This window comes from Stigmatopora nigra, chromosome 19, assembly GCF_051989575.1.
Source record: "Stigmatopora nigra isolate UIUO_SnigA chromosome 19, RoL_Snig_1.1, whole genome shotgun sequence".
Classification (NCBI taxonomy): domain Eukaryota; kingdom Metazoa; phylum Chordata; class Actinopteri; order Syngnathiformes; family Syngnathidae; genus Stigmatopora; species Stigmatopora nigra.
Window position 1 is genome coordinate 1675761 of NC_135526.1, and position 21244 is coordinate 1697004.

Sequence of the window (21244 nt, forward strand, 5' to 3'; positions counted from 1 at the left end):
ACAATTTACATTTATTTAGTTTGATTTAATTTTCTTCACCTATCAATTTCCCAGTGATCGGACGTTTGGTCGCCGGATGTTTGGCCGCCGGTCTAACCCTATTAAACAGTCCTTAGATATTAAACAGTACTTAAATATTAAACTCTCTCTCTTAGATAATACACTTTCTCTCATGAATATAATAGAGTAAATCATGCAAAAAAAACTTTTTTTTTGGACCTTATGATGCCAAATTGTGTTCACCTCATGTCGTTCATACTACAAACATATTCTCAAGGTTTGAAAAGTATCTCTTTAAACACCAAATTACAAGGTTTTACCTACAGGCGCCTATCGACATCATTGATCGAAATACTGTATTCAAAGTCTAAGATTGCAGTTCTGGTGAGGACGTTAACGGTCTCACCAATACTAGTGTTGTCCTCCACTGGTAAAGCCTTTAGCTATTGGGAAGTAATACAATAAAATGCTTACAATTCAGTCGCCGAAAGGACATGTTCAGCAACTAGTAAAAAAAAAGGGGGGGGGGGGGGGGTGCTGAAGCAAGGACAAAACAGGCATCTTCAGATTACCATGACGACACGTTCATTGTAGAGCTGGCGCCGACTCTTCAATGCTTTCAAGAATTGCTCTAATTAGGCTGAGTGTAGAATGGAGATTAGCCACTCACTTTTTCAAGTACTTACTTCCAAATGCAGGTCCTGGAATCTGGCCTTTCTTAACTTGATGGAACCTTATACATGATTAATGAAGGATTGCAAAACTTTTGTTGTTGTTTTTGGACAGATGTCCTCAAAAAAGACCTACTTAGACTCAGCCAGTACACCTGTAGGAGAAAAAGCAATGTAAAGTTTGGTGAATTAGTGAATTTTCAAGGGAGATTGTGATTTAATCTCATTTAGTGTCAATTAGGCAGGCCATAAAATGACTATAGTCCGAAAATCTGATGTTTTCTTCCTTTTAAATTACCTAAATATATGAAAAACAACATAAAAATACAAAAAAATATTTACTCTTTGTCCTTAACAAATCCCCATACGAAAATGAAGAACTTTTCCTGATCTCCACCTCCTTTACTCCTATTAAACAAGATAAAAATGGGTTAACAGACACTCAAAGGAACACATTATACACAAAAAAACATACTTTTCCCAATCTTTTAAGATGTCACACCCTAGTTTTGATTGATAAAGGAGTCCATTTTTGTTTTCCCTGAAGTCATTTTATTACAAAGTTCATGAGGACAGTATTACAAGAGAATTTTTTGTCTTTTTTCCCAACATGCTAAAACAGAACCAAGTTGAACACAGGAATTGAACAAACCGGTAAGAGAAGACAACCCACGGTTCACGATAAACATAACTCGATTAAGTCTTCAAGGAAAGGGAAAGGGGGGCGGAGTGGGGGGCGGAGTGGGGGGCGGAGCCAGTGAATGACTACAGTGCAGGCATGGAACAGCCACATTCACACTGACTCGCAAAGGTCAATCCAACCAAGGCAAAGATGTGCACAGCTCAAGAAAACAGTTTACATTTTTCACGTGCCATCGGCTTTTCTCCGAACTTTTAGAAAGCGTCACTTGTATGTACATAAAACTGTACAAAAACATGGCATCACAAGCAGTTTTGTCCTATATAAATATACCAATAATTAGAATAACAACTAGATTTTTCTCTCTGGCAAAGACATATTCTCAAGGCAATTGTCTTTGTGTTTCAGGGATGGTGAAAAGGATGAAAAAATGTGTGCCGATAAATTTCAGTCGGAAGAGAAAATAGGGCCTTGTTACGGAAGCGGATTAATGCCACGCCAAAAATTAAACGGTGAATTATCACTTTTTGACTTGATAGTGAAGTCATTTTTAGATAGAAATTGAATTTAGCATCAAAATGTAGTAGTGAGGTTGTTTTTATATGATAGTCAACCATTTGGGATTGAAAAATTGAATAAATCAAGACAATATTTACTTTTTAAAATTAAATCCAACTATAAAAAAGGATATTTTGCCCCTTTTTGTGTATATAAACGTATATGGACAAACTATACTAAAATTAAATGACTTTTTGACTCAATAGTGATGTCCCATTTTGATAAAAATTTGATTTATCATCAAAATGTAGTGTTACATGATAGTCAACAAATCGGGATTAAAAAATTGAATAAATCAAGCCAATATTTACTATTTTAAAATAAAATCCAACAATAAAAAAGATATTTCCCCTTTTTTGTGTAATACCAAGTTGAATATTGCCATTTTCCCTTTTTTCAGCTAATTAATACACCTAAAATATGAATTTAGCCAGATAAAATTTACTGTCATGTTAAAAAAAAGGTCCACCTACCATGTCAAAACGTGATACTCATCTTTTGTGTGATTTTTGTTGGGGCAGCAATACGTTCCCGTTTCCTTTTGGAATACAAACTTGCACTGACATTTGAGAAAGTGAAGTAAGTCAAAGAAAAGAAAAAAAAGAGTAAACAGCTCCTACCAATTATCTTTGGAATTCATGCGAAAATCCCAGCCAGCGTCGACAGCAGGCGAAGGGGTCGTGGACATCTATGTACACTAACACCAACCGAGAGAGATTTTTCTCATTTTTTTTTCATTCCTCCTCCTCTTCTTCTTCTTCTTGATACAACCACGTTGCTAAGAGTCTTTGACTGACACAAAAACAAAACTGTTTGCCAATTTAAGCACAGAAATTTGTCCATCGGTCCACAGAAATGATCACTTTTACAATACAGATTACAGAGGCAAAATATACTCAAGTGAGTTCAACATTAATTCGATGCAAAATACAAATGAAACATTATTCAACATATTTTGAGTGTATTTCAGTGCTTGGGTGACGTGTCGGCGTCTTTGAAAAGACAAAAGTAGCTTTTTCTTAACCCCTCATCTCTGCCATTGACGTCCATTCTGTTTTAACTGGGGCCCAGTCTTTTGCAGTCGGTCTTCCCAGTTTAAAAGGGAAAGACGAGGTTTCGTACAGGGGTGTCAAAGTCATCTCAGTGCGGCCCACCTCTTTCTGTTGGCCAACCCGTATCAATATTTAATGAGGGCTGCCACCATTCATTGATTTATTGACGGATACTCGTCTATTTTGATAGCGAGATAGATTGGGGAATAGGTAAAAAAAATATACATTTTTTATTCATGTTGGATGAGTTAATTCATGTCACTAATTAACAGGTAACTAGTCTAGTCTGGCTTAAAATATGCAGATAAAAGTTTCATGGATATGATGGGTATAGGTGTGTATATGATATATTAAATGTATGGTTAAAAGTAGAGATGATATGCATTTTAAATAAAAGGGATGAAGACTAACGTATTTTCAGGACTATAAGGCGCACCCTCAATGAATGACAGTTTAATGTTTTTCCGTATATCAGGCGCACCGCATTATAAGGCGCACTGTCTGTTTTGGAGAAAATGTAAGACTTTTAAGTGTGCCTTATAGTCGTGAAAATACAGTATTTTTCATTTCATAAGTATACAGAAGGGAATTGCTGTTAATTATTATTATAAATTATTGTTTGGAGTTAAAGAAATAATCCTGTTTCACTGCCAACCCTCCCACTTCGAATGGATTAGACGTCTATCTAAAAAGAAAATATATATATATATTTTCAGATTTTTGCAAATTATTAATACAATGTCAATTGATCAAAAAACATCGCAATTGACTTTTAAAGGGCCGCACAAAAATAATCCCGCCTACCGGATCTGACCAGTTTGACACCCCTGAATAGAATAAAAACAACCGGACGTCTTTCACCCTCAATGACTTAAGGACGCAAATCGTTAAAACGCCAATTTAAGCGATAGCGCACCCCGTGATAAGCACATACTTAAGCTCAATCTCAGCCTCACATTTATCTCCCAAAGAACAAAATATTGATGCCAAGTCAAAAACGCTCGCAGATAAAATAAAAAAAAAATGGCGACTGAGGCGATGCGGCATTGGCTTTATCACTCCCTAGCATCTTTGCGTTTAATTCCAGGTCAGCAATCGTACCCGCCGCCTGGGGGCCGCCAGGCAGCGGCTATCCCGGACGGGGTTTTTTTAATCGCTCGTACTGCATCATGGCTGTTGTTTGAATTAGATTTCAGTCCCTTAAATGGCTTTGAAATTGGCATAACGTATTCGCTAGAGGCGGGATGGTCCGCCACGTTATTTAATCCAACTCATTTCCATACGTATTCACTTCAATTACTCCAAATGTAGTTTTCAACGGCGAGGGTTGACGAGGTGAGTGCCGACCCATCCTTTTTTTTTAACGGATTGTAGAGGAGCGATGGGTATGGACGGAGGCGCTTCTCGGGCCACAGCCCAGGACTCATTACTCACCCTAATTAGGACGCGTCTATTGGCGGATCTTTAGACGCAATCTGGCCATGGAAATGTGCTGGCGAGGTGAAAGGTATCTTACGAGTCTAATCAAATCAATGTTGGAATCAAAGAAAGCGCCCGGCACTGCAGCGTCTTGCAAAGATGGGCTAATGTAGTCGTTACTAGCATCCAATTACTGACTAATACAAAGTGTCCTTCAGATTGACTTGGAAAATCTCCATTAGGAGGGAAGAAATTCTTGCATTTTCTTCCCTAGCCAAAGGGGGGAATATTGACTAGGTGGGCTGGAGTACGAGTCTGGTCATGTTATGTTAAGACTTTGTAGGGCAGTGGATGTCCAATTTGTTTGGACAGCGAGGGGCCAGTGGACTAATGGGACTATTTTTGGTCATTTTCAAAGTTTGGAGTGGGCGTGCATAAATGTGGAGGTCAGATTTTGGCTCATATAGGTCACAATTATGGCATTTTGGTCAAAAAGTAGGGTCAAAATGGCCTAAAATTTGCATTAATGAGAGTTCTCTGAATATATATATTTCTGTTACTATTATTTATAGTGTTAAATAACACTAATTTGAATTATTTGATAATTGTTTAAATAGGAATGATGAAAAATGAAGGTATTATTTGTTTAAAGATATGTTAATAATTTTTGGGGGATTTTAAAAGCCAATGCCTATTAAATAATTTAAATGTACTGTTATTTATATTGTCAAATAACACTAATGACATTTTTAATAATATTTTTAAGGGGAATGAATTTAAAGAATTATGAAAAATGACTTTTGGGGAATTTTAAAAGAGAATGACTATTAAATAATTTAAACTGCTGCGAATTGGCATTTTTGAGTGTCAATAACGGCATAAAATGTCTAATCCATTTGAAGTGGGATGGGCCAATGAAGTTCTAGTTTAACCAATGAAGATTTACATTTTTTTGATTGATTTGTTCCCAAAGGACTTTAAACATACCTCTGAAAACATCTTAAAATCTAATCAAATACTTAAAAAAACCAAAGAAAGAGCTCAAAAACGAAGCAGACCGCATAAGTAGAACATGAACTCCCATTCCCTACTTAACATTCAAACGTTGTTGTTGTCTTTTTTGTTGTTTTTTTTTCTTCCTCAGCCCCGCCTGATAAATAGGCTTCCAAATTCATTAATTCATGAGGCATCCTCATCACTTGTGAAGGGAAAGCCCTGGCAATTGGATTGTCTGGATTGGGCGAAAGCGCTTCAAACCCCCCAAAAAAAGCTAAAAACAAAACGCTCAGTAGATTTGGTGTGAGTCACCAGAACTTCTCAGCCAACAAAAAAACAAGAAGCAATTGTAATTTGGCCGTGGTAACTCCAGGGGACTGTGACCAAGTCAAGCGTTTTGATGATAAACTGTAGGTCACAGCACAGAGAAGCAATGGAACATAATGTCTGTTGAAACATGGCCGCAAAGCTTTCTCCACCCACGGCGAAACTCCGCGGGGAGCGCAGGTAAAGGCCATTTTGCTATGATTAGGGGTTGAAGGTGGAGGTGATTATATGGGGCGGATAAATGCTTTCCACAATATTGAGCTTCTCTCTTGGAGATGTTTTCAATCAAGTTTTAAACAGCGGCGGCTGCAGCAAAGGCCGCCTTAACGACGGCAAAAGTCGTACATTTTGCAGAAAATCACGTACGCCCCGACGCAATGGGCCTAAATGGATATTTACAGCGCTGTACACAACAATACAACATTTTGATTGTTAGTTAACTCTTTCAGTGCCGCTCGAGATAATGGATTTTCCATTGTTTGAATTTTTTCGGGGGGAAAAATGAGTTTTGAGCCAGGCGTCCAATCAAATTCAAGTGGGAGAGTCGACAATGAGCTGAATCTCCCGCTTTAAAGGGATTGGACGTCTGAAGCCGTCGATTATTTAATGGGAGTTATGCTTTTTTTGCCAATAAATCTGAATCTAGGAGCAAAATAATAGATCTTGTCGTAATGTAAAATTTAACACAAGGCGGAGATAGCAAATGGGCGCGCTCAGGGGGGTCAAACTGGCGGCCCGAGGGCCACATCTAGCCTGCCGCATCATTTTATGTGGCCCGCAAAAGTTATCCACTCAAAAATAAGTGATGAAAAACATTTTTTAGCCCAAAAGTTGGCAAATATTAACCCACAAATGAACTTTTCTCCCTTCATTCCCGTCAAATAAGTGAATTATTTCTACAAGGTGGAAGGATAGAGATCATAACTAGCACCCAGCCCACCATAAAATGTAGTTTGACACCCCTGACCTGCGTCGGTATTTGAACAAATCACATCCTACCGTTAATTTGCATTGACGTGTGTGGCAGCCTGCTTTACGGGTGGCTCTTTCCTTCATTTCTCTCTCTACTCTTGATTCACAGATAGATTTCTCTTTTGGGAGTGAGGGCAGACGGCGGCGAGGTGGGCGGGAATTCGGCGGTCACGCTCAGGGGCATCTCCTCCAAGGGGCAGTCCTGCCCGGCATCGTGACCGTCGCTAGAATAGGCACTGCGAGAGGGCGGGAGGCGCGAGCGTTGCTCTTCGCCAGCCAGCATGGCGCCGCCATTTGCCAGACGTCCCAGACTCCCTCTCTCCTGGTAAGGCACAAAGGTGGAGAGTTTGGGCGGGTTCCTGCTCCTGCGGACCGGAGAGGGATGCCCGGGCATCCAGCAAGCGTCCGAGTGGCCCAATTCGCTGCACTCGGTGGTACAGTTTCCGGTCATGGCCACATCGGGTAGCGAGCGAATGTCTAAGGGTTAGAAAAGAGAATGAGGACATTGTTATTTTGGGGATTTTTTGGACCAAAACCGGGTGTTTGTTGGTGAAACATTTTGACCGGCGATCAGAAACGGCGTCAGATTTTTTCACAAAAGAAGGACCCCCCCCCCTCCTTTTTCCTCTTTTGAGGTCTTTGCAGCTGTTGCTAAGCACTGAGCAGCAGTTGCTATGTAGCTGTTGCTATGGCTTTGCAATGAGCACCACTGTGTGTAGTGCATTGGCTGATGGGATATATACAGAAGATGGCGTGCTGTGTCTGTGTCATTTAGACATAGCGCTCATCAGCGGTTAGTAAAATACAACATGGATGGAACGGTGATGGCTGTCCGTGGCGGTATATTGATTTCGGATGGTTGTGGATTGAAATGTAAATAAAAACATTCAAAAATAAAGAGAGGGAAAAGGAAAGTGATGACTACAAAGGACGGCCCTGTTTGGTTACTAAAAGGAAAGAACAATGGAGGGAAATATTTTTTTTATGCAAACACATAGATCGCCTTCCTTTACTTCATGTGGGCCATTTTAGACATAATATTTAGATTTTTTTTTGTATAAATGGATTAAAAGAACTGGATTTAAAGCCCTGAATATATTGAGTTTTTTATAGATCTAAAACAATGTTTATTTAAGCTTTTTTAATATATATTTTTAGGTTTTACACAATGATTTTTGAGCTAAAAACAGAAAAAAATGATTAAAAATTACAATTATTGATTTAAAAGGGGGAAAATCACTAAATTTAATATACATCTCTACTCATTTTAATTTGATCCTAAAACAGAAAGACGGCACTCATGATTGACTTTCCCGGGCCACACAAAATGATAAGGCGGACCACATTTGGCCCCCGAGCCGCCACTTTGACACATTCTTTACTAGTTAACTGATTGGCTGCCAGTCATTTGTCTGCTATTGAAAGAATGTGTCATTTTTTTGGACAGAAACATCAGCTTGGTCTTTTCCAGGTAAAAATAAATAAACAACAATAACAAAAAAAGATGACGCCACAAAAGAAGCAGTTTTGGCTATGTCATCCAGGAAATGCCACATTAACAGAGATTCAATATCAGCATTGTATTTTTTTTTCTGACCGCCGGCAAGATAATTATTCCTGGAAATGTCAGAAGTGTGTGGTATGAATATGACCTATGAGGATTTCAATCCATCAAAAGGGCCTTGTGTTGTTAGATCATTCCGACTGTTGGAAAAATCATTTTTTGAAAGCCGCGCCCGGCCGGTTGTGCATTACAGTTACAAAATGTCATTTTAATCACTTCTTGTAAATACATATTTCCGCAGATTTGTAAATCTGTCCGTGGGGAAATTAGACATTTGACAAAGGTTTAAAAGACATTTGAGGCTCAACAATTCATAGAAAGGACGGATTTGGGAGCATTTTAGTTCAGATTGTTCTCGGGTTATGAGTATTAAGCTCTTGGCAGGGAGCAAAAATCAAAAACAATGTTGCATAACATTTTTTGGGGAAAATTTTGCAGTAAAATCCCTTTGTTGCAAACAAGAATGATCACTGTGAGAACTCATAGTAAAAAAGGATAAGGTTTTAAGTGATTTTTATACAAATAATTAGAACAAAAATAGGGGAAAAGGGTAAACATGAGCTTTTTCCTATTTTTACATCAATGTGAATGTTTAAAATCAAGAGTGGAATAATACAGTACATATTTTTAGTTCTTAGCCTATTTTTACTTTTTTTTTTTTGGTATAAAATATGAATAAAACTCCTGAAACATGAATATTCCTATCCATTCTACTCATGTCAATGATATAAATTGTAAAAACTGCAACAACAAATTTATAGTGTTATTCCTAACAACAAGAATATTATCTTCCTTACTTTTAATTAAATTATTTTAAGCAAAAAAAACAAACAAATAGAAAGCAAAAAAACAAGTTTCTTAGCCTATTTTTACTTAAAAAAATATGTATAAAATATGAATAAAAGCCCTGAAACATGAATATTCCTGCAACAACTTTATAGTGTTATTCCTGGCACCAAGAATATTGTTTCCCTTAATTTTTATTAAAAAATAACCTTCTAAAAATTCTATTAATGAACTAAGCCCACATACACGAACCCCATCTCTTTATTTATATTTTAATTGTCACTTTCCCTATGAAGAGTTCATCACAAGGACTCAAAGAGCTTCAGAGACGCACACTTGGGAAAATGACGACATCCCTACAAACCAAAAAAAAAAAACCCTTGAAAACCCTGCACTATATATTGAAATCTATGATTTGAAAGTGTAACAATCCCACACTGTAGCTTTAACCAACACGATTACCCAATCCTAATGTTAATTAGTATTTCCATGCTGTTGCTCCATCTTTTGTTACCCCTCAATCTCATTGTTCCTTCCCTTAATCCCAACCACCGATTTTTAAGGCGTCTTAAAGGCATTTCCTTCTCAACTTAATATCATCACTTAATTAAATCATTCAGTTCCAAACGATATACATATATAAAAGGATTTTTTATATATATACACCGTCACAAAATGCATTATGTTGACTGACAAAGAAAATAGAAGCAATGTGTTTCTATCTTTTGGTGCAAGATGAGGGCTTTTATTTCTCATCTGGTCCAAGAATATTGTTGTCTGTATGCATGACTTTGGCGAAATGAAGCCTCCCATCTGCAAAATATGTTGGAGGGAAGGGAGTTGAGCAAATTGTCCAGCGTCTGAGAGTGAGCACACTTGTGTAGGCAAAGACTCCAAAAGGATTTCACACTTGATTAAAACCTCTCCACAGCTTGCAGGAGGTTTACTCCACACCGAGCCGCTTCGTGTCAAATTCTGCATAGCGCCAAGACCAAAAAAAATCATCACGCATCTTTACTCAACTTCCATTTTTTTTCATGCTGAAATGATTCGGTGATTCGAATAAAACATAGATGACTAAAAACATCACTTTTTGGGGCCATGTAAGACACTTTGTAGTTGTCATGTCTAAATACTGTGTATGTATGATGTGTTATATTTTCTTATGTAAGTATATTATATGTATATTCTCTTATGTAAGTATATTATAAGGATATTTTAGTATATTATAAGTATATTTTCTTATGTAAGTATATTATAAGTACATTGTAGTATATTATAAGTATATTTTCTTATGTAAGTATATTATAAGTACATTGTAATATATTATAAGTATATTTTCTTATGTAAGTATATTATAAGGATATTTTCGTATATTATAAGTATATTTTCGTATATTATAAGTATATTTTCTTATGTAAGTATATAATAAGTATATTTTAGTATACTAGAAGTATATTTTCTTATGTAAATATATTATTATATCATTTTGAGGTCTCCAAATCTCCCTTTTTTGATGATTTTTTGGTGACGACACTTTGTAGTTGTTATATCTAAATACTGTGTACTTATGATGTGTTATATTTTCTTATATAAGTATATGATAACATTTTGAGGTCTCAAAATCTCCCTTTTTTCTTCTTAAGGAGGATAGGACATAAAATGGCTACTTGGATGCGTTAGAAATACATTTGGTCGGTATTTTCTAGGCATTTTTTTTGTATCTCAAGGCTTGTTCAATACATAATGGACTTATTGTTGCCTGTATGTTCCACATTAACCAATAGAGAGAGCTAGGGAGTTGTTCATTTTGAAGGGTTTCATTATTAACTATAATCTCTATATGTTTTAACAAAAAATAAATAAATTCAAAATCAATAAAGTTATAAAGGAAGCAGGATTTAAAGCACAAATAAAACAAATACATATTATATCTAAAAGGGTCCGGCCCACGTGAAATCAAGTTGACGTTAAAGCGACCCGTGTACTAACCCGAGTCTAACCCGACGAATAGCAGCAAAATGAATTGAATTGAAAGAGCGGGTGCCTAGCATGATCTGTCATAGGTTGCCAAGTCTATGTCAAATGTAACCCATCACAAAGCACTCTTCCAAATGAAGGTGTTCTTAGACAAAATTGTAGATGTCGGAAGAACTGACAAGAGTTGTGCCATCGCTCAGTAGCTCTTCCCGATTTGCCGCAAGCAATAGTATCCGCTCATCAGGAGCTGTCCACATGTGGTCCTTACCTCCTCACTATAAACTCAAATCCAAATCGTGTACAATAAAATACAATCTTGTTGAGTAATCGCATTTCTATTTTTTTCAAGATACGAGACAACCACCAGTGAACGCCAGCCTACGTTCAAGGCTTTAAAAATAGCTTCTAACCTGCAAAAAAAAAGAGCTGTCAAATTCAGATGATGTTTTGTATCTGAGCTGCAGTATACAAAACATGTTGATGAATAAATGCATAAATTATCAGCAGGCTAACACGACACTATACCAAATGGCTGCATGTCTGGCGTTCCGAAAACATTCTAATCATGTCTGCGAGATGTGAAAGTACAAGTGTCAGGTTACTAACTCCATCATCTTTCTGTGTGTGTGTGTGTGTTTATGTGTGTGTTCATTCCGTTATTCTGCAAGGAGAATGTGTATGTCAACACTGTTGTGCTTGTGTCTTGAATCTCTTAGAAAATACAAAAAATGCTCCCCTCTGGAGAACAAAAGTCTGTTTTTGGCTTCTCCGTCTTGCTGTGAGAAACTGTTCTGAGCACTTTTATTTAAAAAGCCCCCCCCCCTACAAAAAAAACTCTCGACATGTCACAGCTAAAGATATACAAAACCACACTTCCTTGTTGTTTTTTTCCCAAAAAATATGACAAACACAGCATCCAGTTATTAAACCGACAGCCAGGACCAGTCACTTAAGACAGGTGCAGGGGAACCTATGGCTCGGGAGCCACATGTGGCTCTTTGAACAAGTATGTACCGTATTTTCATGACTATAGGCGCACTGAAGAGTCTTAAATTTTCTCCAAAATAGACAGGGTGCCTTATAATCCAGTGTGCTTTATATATGGGAAAAAATAAAATGTGTCATTCATTGAGGGTGCGCCTTATAGTCCTGAAAATACGCTATTTTGACTTTTAAATCCGTAGTATGCTCACAAGGATTAACATTGAATATTTTGTGGCTCTCTTCCCATCAAAAAGCTTCCCGACCCCTGACTTAAGGTCTACTCCTAGTATTTTTCCTCATTGGAACTTTTTTTGTTGCTTATTCGCCACATAAAATGTTGGCAAGGACGGCAAAGAAGGCCATTAATATCGTCCGTGCGTCCCCCCACCCAAAAATACACGATAGTGTCTGTTATCCCTCTATGAGCTGTGGTGGCTCTCCTATTTTTTCCACCATCGATCATAGCCGTGTGCCACACGCGCTGGAAAGCAGCCGGTGGGGAGACGCGGCGTTTGCAATCAAACGGAGAGCAGCAGTGTGAAATCTCAGGAAGAGGCAGCTTCCCCACCGCCGCCTGCCTCCCAATGCCTTTGGGCAGGGGATCAGACGATGAGGAAGCCTGCCTCAGACACTCAACACCTCCCACTGGCACCCTGATGCAAGTAGCATGCAAAAACCACCCATCACAAGTATCACTTGGTTTTTTTGGGGGGGGTTTAAAGCCGTGCGAAATATCACTTCCCCTCAAACTACGTTTTGCCGAGCACATGTTGTTGTGGGGGCGGATTCTAGTGAGGAAAAAATGATCAAGGTTGGGCATGACGCAAATATAAATGGATAAAAGTATTTTGGATGGTGAAAGTCGTTGCTGTGTGATTTTTTTGGAAGAATTTCAAGTCCTAGTTAAAACCATCTTATGAAAACTCAATTCGGAATTAAGCAGCCAATTTTACTTCCAAAATAAAGCTGGGATAATTGCGTGGTTTTGTAAAGCTCTCAACATAAGATATATACTTTGGGGGGGGGAATCATGTCTATGTATATGTATGTTATATTTTGAGTTTTGACTGATTCATACTGTTCCAATAAAATGGCAGTTTTGGGATTTCAGACCTACTGATAGTCCTAGTTGGCCAAAAAAGTTTTTTTGTTTGTACTTTGAACCAAAAAAAAGTCATATCTATTTCCAATGGCCAAAAAAAATCAGTTAAAACTTTTCAAATGGTCAAAACGCTACTAATCTACAGTTTTTAAATTCAATTTAAACCTGAAAAACTTCACAATATCAAAGCACACAAAAAGTAATATTATTAAGTTACGGTACTATCAATTTTCATCCATTTCCGTCATCATTTTCTACAAAAACACAGAAAATGCTCTATAAACAACCGCAAAAACCAGAACTCATTGCCAACCAGTTCCAACTATGCACATCCAATTCATTTAAACTGGGAGGACAGGCTGTGAATATTTATCTCTTGTACATGCTTCATCTTTAGTCTGTGATATTAGATTACCGCTATTTATTTCCATGCCGTAAAGAAGCAAGACGTTAACACAAACACGTGCATTAGCGTGATTGCGTGTTGGCTATTTGTATCGGATGACAAGTACGGGCTTCAAACGCTACGTACATTCACGTCACCCACAAAAAAAAATTGACACGGCAGATGGCAGTGCCTGGATTTAAACCTCCTGTTTATTTAATGATTAACGCTATTTCATAAATTAAATCACGTGGCGAGAAAAGATGAAACAAATAGAAATGACACCTGATGAAAATAGCTGTTCTTTGAACATCTACCTTGTCTTTTTTTTGCTACTGCGCAATGTGCGCCGTGACAGGGCGAGAAGAAAATATCCGTCTTTGGAAGGCGGCGTGGGCTTTCTGTATGGAGCTGTCATGGCTTATTTTATGGTTGTTGATGTTGTTGATGAGCACTCAGCACGTCTGGGCATCACCGTGCATTACTTGATTTCTTTTACTTTCATTAAACATGTCCACTGCCTTTAAATCTGAAGTCAATTAGGAAAGATAGGCAGTTGTCTTATGGTATGTAAGCACTAGTCAGGAAAATACTTTAAATCAAGGGTGTCAGACTGGTGGGCCGCTTTAATGTCAACTTGATTTCACTTCACACCATTTTGGATATAATATTTAGATTTTTTTTTAATAAATGGATTGAAAGAACAGGATTAAAATCCCTGAATATTCAGTTTTTTATAGATCTAAAACAATGTTTATTTGAGCTTTTTTAAAAAATATTTTTAGATTTTACAAAATGATTTTTAAAAATGACAATTATTGATTTAAAAGGGAGATAATCAGGAAATTTAATATACATTTATACTCTTCATTTGAATTTGATCCTAAAACAGAAAGTCGACTTTCCCGGACCACAAAAAAATGATGCGGCGGGCCAGATTTGGCCCCCGGGCCGCCACTTTGACAAACATGGGTTAAACGACCATTCCACTGGGAATAGTCAGAATGAACCAAAGTTAGATTGGACATCGAGTGTCGTCAATGGCAGGTAAAGTAGTCCCGTCATATGTAAACAAATGAATCTAGTTTGAAAATGAACTATTGATCGACATTGATGCCCTGAAAATGTTCCCTTTTTATTCCCTTTTAATCCTCTTAGAGATACTTAAAAGAAAAGAGCTAAAGGCTAAGTATAAGGAGACTTCCTTGACTGTTCTTCCATGTTGAGACATCATGGATCGGTTGAGGTCAAAAGGTTATGCCACCACGGCACACAAGTCAATAGAGGGGGAAAAAAAAAATTAAACGCCTGAAAGCATTCTAATGCTTCAGAGGGAAGGAGCCAATAAAAGGAACCCAGTAAAAAAAAAAAATCTTGCTTAGAGATAAGAGTAAAGACACTCCGTCTCCTCAAGTAAATGTCATTGTCATCAGCAAAGGTCTGTGTGATTAAAAACTGTGGTTCAAAATCAATGCAGTAATTTTAAGTAACAAACCTCCTTAAAAATATATTCGGCTACAATTTAAGGTCCAACGTTATTGTCAAAAAGCCAAATAGGTCAAAAACTAAGCGGTTTTATTCAAATTTGAGGCGCTACAAGACAATACTCGCTCTACTTTGATAGTTTTCTTAAAGAAATGTAAACCAATAAACAAGCAAAGCCATAAAACACCCCTGACTGTACATTTTTACTATTTGTATTTATCATATGAATTGCAACGCTGTTTATATTTTCCACGAAATGAAAGCAATATTATTTCACCCTAAAGATATCTATGAAAACATTGTAATTTTAGTCGAGAGGGGGGTATGAATTAGCGCATTTAAAAATGGTTATCGCCATTGGCGGTAAATAGCAAATGCTTGGAAATGTTAATAAAAATAACATGGCTGCTATTAGAGTTTACTGTATATGTATACGCACGTGGTAGAAATAAAAACAAGGAGAAGAAGAAGAAATGCTGTTTGAAACAAAGGCACGGCACGGCGTGAGTAAACATCCGTCTTTTTTACGGCCGTTTCTTGCCATCTGTTTTTGGGTGGCCTTGCATGATGGCTACCTCATTTCCCTGCCAGCGACACTTCCAAAGTAGATAGCTCATCAAGATGAGTGACAAGAGTAGACGCCGTGCAATTTATCGCTTAAAGAGCAATAGACCTCCGCTTTTCAGCAATGAATACTGAGAACGCCACAGAAACACTCAGAAAATACACCATAATATTCCTCTAGTGTAGAGTGGGTTGCCTAATTCAACTAGTTCAGTTGTAAAATAGATATGTGAGGCTATATTTGTAATATATATATATATATTTTGAGATGACCAAAAATACTGGTGTCACTTGTAAAAGCATGGTTTATCTGAGATTAAGTTTTACATTTTCTCCAAAATAGACAGTGCGCCTTATATATGGAAAAAAACATTAAAATTGTCATTAATTGAGGGTGCGCCTTATAATGCGGTGCGCCTTATAGTCGTGAAAGTTAAACGAAATTATATATGAGAAATATGAATCATTGAAAGTGAGACTTCACCTTTAAATAAGTGGGCATCACATTTCAAACAACGGCAAAGGGGATTCATTAGTCGGATTATACGGGCCTTCGATAAAGAATTAGCGTCATTCGTGTTTTCGAAACTATCAAACGCGGGTGACGTTAAAAAAAAGTCTGCGGGAGAAAAATTCAGGCCACGGCATGTTGAATATGACACTGTAGTGTAAGTGTCACTACATAGCTTATCCACTTCAGCCTCAGTTTGTGGAGCAGTTCAGAAGGGCATTAGAGAAAAGCCCCCAAGGGGTCATCTGGAAATGCTTGCGCCCTTGGCAAGCCAAAGCTGCCGGAACTCCCGCTTGCTAGTGTTCTGACCCCTCATAATAGATGGAACCCCAGGGATTGGATTGGCACTGTATTGCTTGGACAAGTATATAGCCCTCCTTTCCAAAAGAACTGAGTGTATTAAAAATGAGCAATACATAGTGGTTTGCATTATAGATGAAAATAAGATGCCAGGGAAAGGATTAATTCCTAGTTTAACACTTTCTAGAACACTTATTGGACCCATGATAGACACTAAACTGGCTGTGAATTTAATTCTGTCTTTCAGCTAGCGACTATCAATGGTAACATACTATTTTCACGACTATAAGGCGCACTTAAAAGTCTTAAATTTTCTCAGAAATAGACAGGACGCCTTAGAATGCAGTGCGCCTTATATAAGGAAAAACATTACCATGTGTCATTCGTTAAGGGTGCGCCTTTTATATGGAAAAAACATTAAAATGTGACATTCGTTGAGGGTGCGCCTTATATATGGAAAAAACATTAAAATGTGTCATTCGTTGAGGGTGCGCCTTATAATGTGGTGCGCCTTATATATGGAAAAACATTAAAATTGAGTCATTCATTGAGGGTGCGCCTTATAGTCGTGAATATACAGTACTTAAACTAGATGATAGATGATGAAGATGAATCATTAAAATTAAGACTTGACTTTTAAATATGTGAGCATAACATTTATACAGCAGTTAAAATCTTGGTGGGCATGAAACGTACATGACATGTCTATAAGAAGCTATATTTAAAATATATATATATTTTTAGATGACCAAAAACACTATAAAAGCATGGTCTAGATGAGATTTGGAGGTTCCAGCGAGCTGCAAGCGTGACGAGGATAAGCGGCGTTGAAAAGGGAGGATGTTTCGTCACTTGGCCTATAAAGCGTTCATGTTTAGTAGCTATTGTGGGTCAACGGAAATGTGTTCTTGATTCTTTTGTACGGCAGCGATGATCATTCTTAATCCTTTTTCCACCCGTGGGATAATAGTAACTTAAGGAGGAGCTGGTGTTGGGAAATACAGAGGGTGGCAATGTGCTGTTAAAACTATATTTGTCTGCTGCACTTTTTCGTTATGATTTATTTTAACAATGTGAGTTCTGACCTTGTTAATCTGAGTCTGTTTTAATTCTGCCTTTGGGTACGGATGCGTTAAATATACGTTTTTAAAATCAGTACTTAGAATACTATGGTTAAATTGTCAATAAAGCATTTGAAATAAATCGTAACCAACATTATATTCATTAATATTATTATTCGTGTCAGCAGGACACCATGATGAAACTATAGAGAAATCATTTTAATGGGTTGAATGAAGGTGGGTGGTGGTGGTAATGGTGTGTGGGGGGGGGGGGGGGGGGGGATCTGAGGAGTAGATTTATTGGGATAATGGACTTTCTATTCTGGTTGCTAGCAGACTTGATGTGAGACTGAGATTTTTGTTCCTCTGGCTCATATTTAAAATCAGCCAATTTCCCAATTTGCTTGAGTTAATAGACGGTCCCTCACATTACAACAATCAAAGCTTTGGCCTTCCTGTTGTCATTTAATAATGATACCTATAAACAGTCAGTATCACATTTTTTTAAGTCCCGCCAGTTGTTATAACAGTAACGGGAGCTTTTTATTTCCCATTCAAATGGTGAATATTGTGACAAGTTGACACATCTTTGTCTCCATCTCGCATCCAGATGCCCGAGGCTGCTGGTAAAATATAAATCATGTGTACGTGCCCTAATCCAGGTTAGAAAGTTTAATTCTGCTCCAGTTAGGTTTTTCCAGTGACCTATTTGCTATGCCATACCATGAAAAACAATCGGAGGGTAACAAGAGCGGCATTTACTGGAATGAGGAATGACTTCATCCTATGTAGGGCACTCCTTGAAAAAAACTGTTTTGAAAACTGTCTTTAGGTCGCCGGTCAAATGTACTTAGATATTAAACAGCACTTGGATATTAAACAGTACTTGGATATTAAACAGTACTTGGATATTAAACAGTACTTGGATATTAAACAGTACTTGGATATTAAACAGTACAGATATTAAAGAGTACTTGGATATTAAAGAGTACTTGGATATTAAACAGTACTCGGATATTAAACAATACTTGGATATTAAGCAGTACTTAGTTATTAAACTCTCTCTCTTTGATATTAAAATCTCTCTCATGAATATAATTTTGAGAGTAAACTATTTGACTGGCGACCAAAAGACCGGGGACCAAAAGACCGGGTACCAAAAGACCGGCGACCAAAAGACCGGCGAACAAAAGTCCGAGCACTGTTGTTGCATTGCATGTTTCTACTTAATATTTCATTCAATGCATTAACTGAAAGGACTTAAAATGTTCAAAAAAGCCTAATAATGTCCACCCATAAAGGAATTTTGAGGCGTGTGGTCTTGCTATCTCTTCCTCAGTGCCATGTGGGATACCAAGTAGGTTGAGATTAAATGGCATGAATGCCATTTGCATGATAATGAGCTTCTTTAGAAATGCTGTCTGATTTTCCAGCCTTAGATCTCCTCCGAGGATGCATGTAGTGTCAAATGTTTGTTCTATTTGAACCCCTGTCAGGGATTTTCATGGGCTTTCATTGGTTGCCCTTCCACAATCAGACAGGGATCAACCTTTTCAGCCCGCTTTGGCGCTTGCCGGCAAAGAGAAAAAAGAAAAATCTCTTCTGTGTTAAGACTCCAAAAATCAGCAAAGCACGGAGGTATCTTTAAGACAGGAGGAAGACAAAGTGTAGTGAGAGAATGTCACCGTAATCTGCCTTTTTGTCCTCTGAGTCACAGCGGGAGTCCTTGCTTGGTGCCATATTATTTTACTTAAGCAAAGGTGGAGGTGTCCTCGCAACAGGTGGCATTTTTTTCTCTCTCTCGGTTCCCTAGTTCAGACTAGAGTGGACTATTTCTGTCTGTACTAATGGCAGGATTTGCTGGCTGAAAGGAAAAGTCATAGGATTTTTTTCAGAGGTGTCTACAGGGAAAAAAGACCGATCAAATGGTCTCTACTGGGAAGTTGGAGGAAGCCTTTATAGGGCAAGTGATTGGTCAGAAATTGCGGATGGCATGTTATTCAAGGGATCAACTATAATTACTTTATTGTATAGTCAATTAAGGTGATGCTGTTGTTGGGTGTTTGGACGTTTGGTCGCCGGTCTTTTGGTGACAGAGAGTTTACTGTTGAAACCAGCTCTCAAAATTATATTCATGAGAGAGAGTTTAATATCTAAGAGAGAGAGAGAGTTTAATATCTAAGTACTGTTAAAAACAGTAGAAATTTAGATATTAAACTCTCAAATGAATATAATTTTGAGAGCTGGTTTCAACAGTACTTAATATTAAACAGTTCTTAGATATTAAACAGTACTTAGATATTAAACAATACTTAGATATTAAACACTACTTAGATATTAAACAATACTTAGATATTAAACAGTACTTAGATATTAAACAGTACTTAGATATTAAACAGTACTTAGATATTAAACAGTACTTAGATATTAAACATCTCTCTTAGCTATTAAACTTCTCTTTTAGATATTAAACTTCTCTCTTAGATATTAAACTTTCATGAATATAATGACCAAAATACCGGCGACCAAAAGACCGACGACCAAACATCCGGTCACGCCGTTGTTATATTAGCCATGTAGTCAAGATTAAAAGGACAAACAAAAAAATAAAAACTACTATGACCGGTCACAGATTTCTCTATATTAGAAGGGATCTCTAATGCAAAAGGGGCGTAGGGGGTGAACGTAGTTCATCGTGCATTTGATTTAACTTTAATAGAGTGACACATGATGCGCCGCGCCTCATTTTATGCCTGCCAGTCATGTTTATGGTGATGAACACAAGCCGGCATCAGTGCAGCCTGTCAATCTGTCACTCAAACATTTCAAAAGAGCTCCATGTCAGAATTCAGGTGGAGCTGGGGAAAATTTCACTTGTCTTTTGATTTTGGGTGACTAAACTCTCCTTTTATCTGGGCTCTAGGTTAGCTCCCAGAAGCAGGAATCACATTTTAATTAGGTCTATCCTAGGTTAGAGCTTGATTGTCACATCCCTCCAATATTTCGCGTGTGCCCCGTGGGTTTGCATGTCAGAGAATGGTAGTCACAATCTTCTCCACATTTCCCAGCGCAGCCCGTGCCATCTTTTCATTCTCTAACGGCAGCGCATCGTCATTCCGAGTCAGGCTCTCTGGCTGGTGACAACAAAGAGCGCCCTGTCTGACTAGAATTTGCCTTCTGCAGATGGGCAACAAATCAGCAAAAATAGAAACCAACATCGCATCACCAAATTTGGAGTTTTTTGAGGGTTAACTATGATATTTTTGGTGTCGTCGTTCCTGTCAAGCAAACATAAAGAGTGTTCTCGGCTTTGGCGTTTTGGTAGCAACTTTGGAATGACATTTTATGCTAGTGGATCCAATTTTTTAGATCACATGTGTCAAAGTGGAGGCCTGGGGGCTAAATCTGGCCCGCTGCATTATTTTGTGTGACCCAAGTAAATCATCAGTGCCGACTTTCTGTTTTAGGATCAAAATAAAATGATAGATAAAGATGTAAATACAATTTCTTGATTTTTACCCCTTTTAAATCAATAATTGTCATTTTTAATCCATTTTTTCTGTGTTTTAGGTTCAAAAATATTTTTTAAAGTCTAAAAATATAAAAAAAAAGCTCAAATAAGCATCGTTTTAGACCTAGAAAAAACAGAATATTCAGGGTTTTTAATCCAGTCCTTTTAATCCATTTATAAAAAACTAATCTAAATATTATATCCAAAATGTGAAATCAAGTGGACGTTAAAACCGACCCGCGAACCAACCCGAGTCTGACACCCTTGCTATATATACTATGATTATAAATGAGCCCTAGGTCAGAATTGGGAGTTTTCATAGTGCATTAAAATATACCAGATAGGCTCTGCATACCGGCGATGGAATCAGATTTGA

General features: G+C 37.6%; 1 protein-coding gene across 3 annotated transcripts in view; it reads right to left on the minus strand.

The window, feature by feature from the left end:
• The window catches only part of pcdh1a (protocadherin 1a), a 68462-nt gene that overhangs the window by 5737 nt on the left and 41481 nt on the right, over window positions 1-21244 (minus strand). Inside the window, exon 5 of one of the 3 annotated variants that reach the window (XR_013329822.1) lies at window positions 6663-7112. Coding sequence is in view for 2 of the 3 variants with exons in the window: in XM_077740970.1 (XP_077597096.1) it covers window positions 6739-7112 (374 nt within the window). In the remaining variant the exon portion in view is untranslated. Of the gene's footprint in view, window positions 1-5156; window positions 7113-21244 lie in introns of those variants that run through there. The other 2 variants (XM_077740971.1, XM_077740970.1) reach the window with 2 other exon arrangements.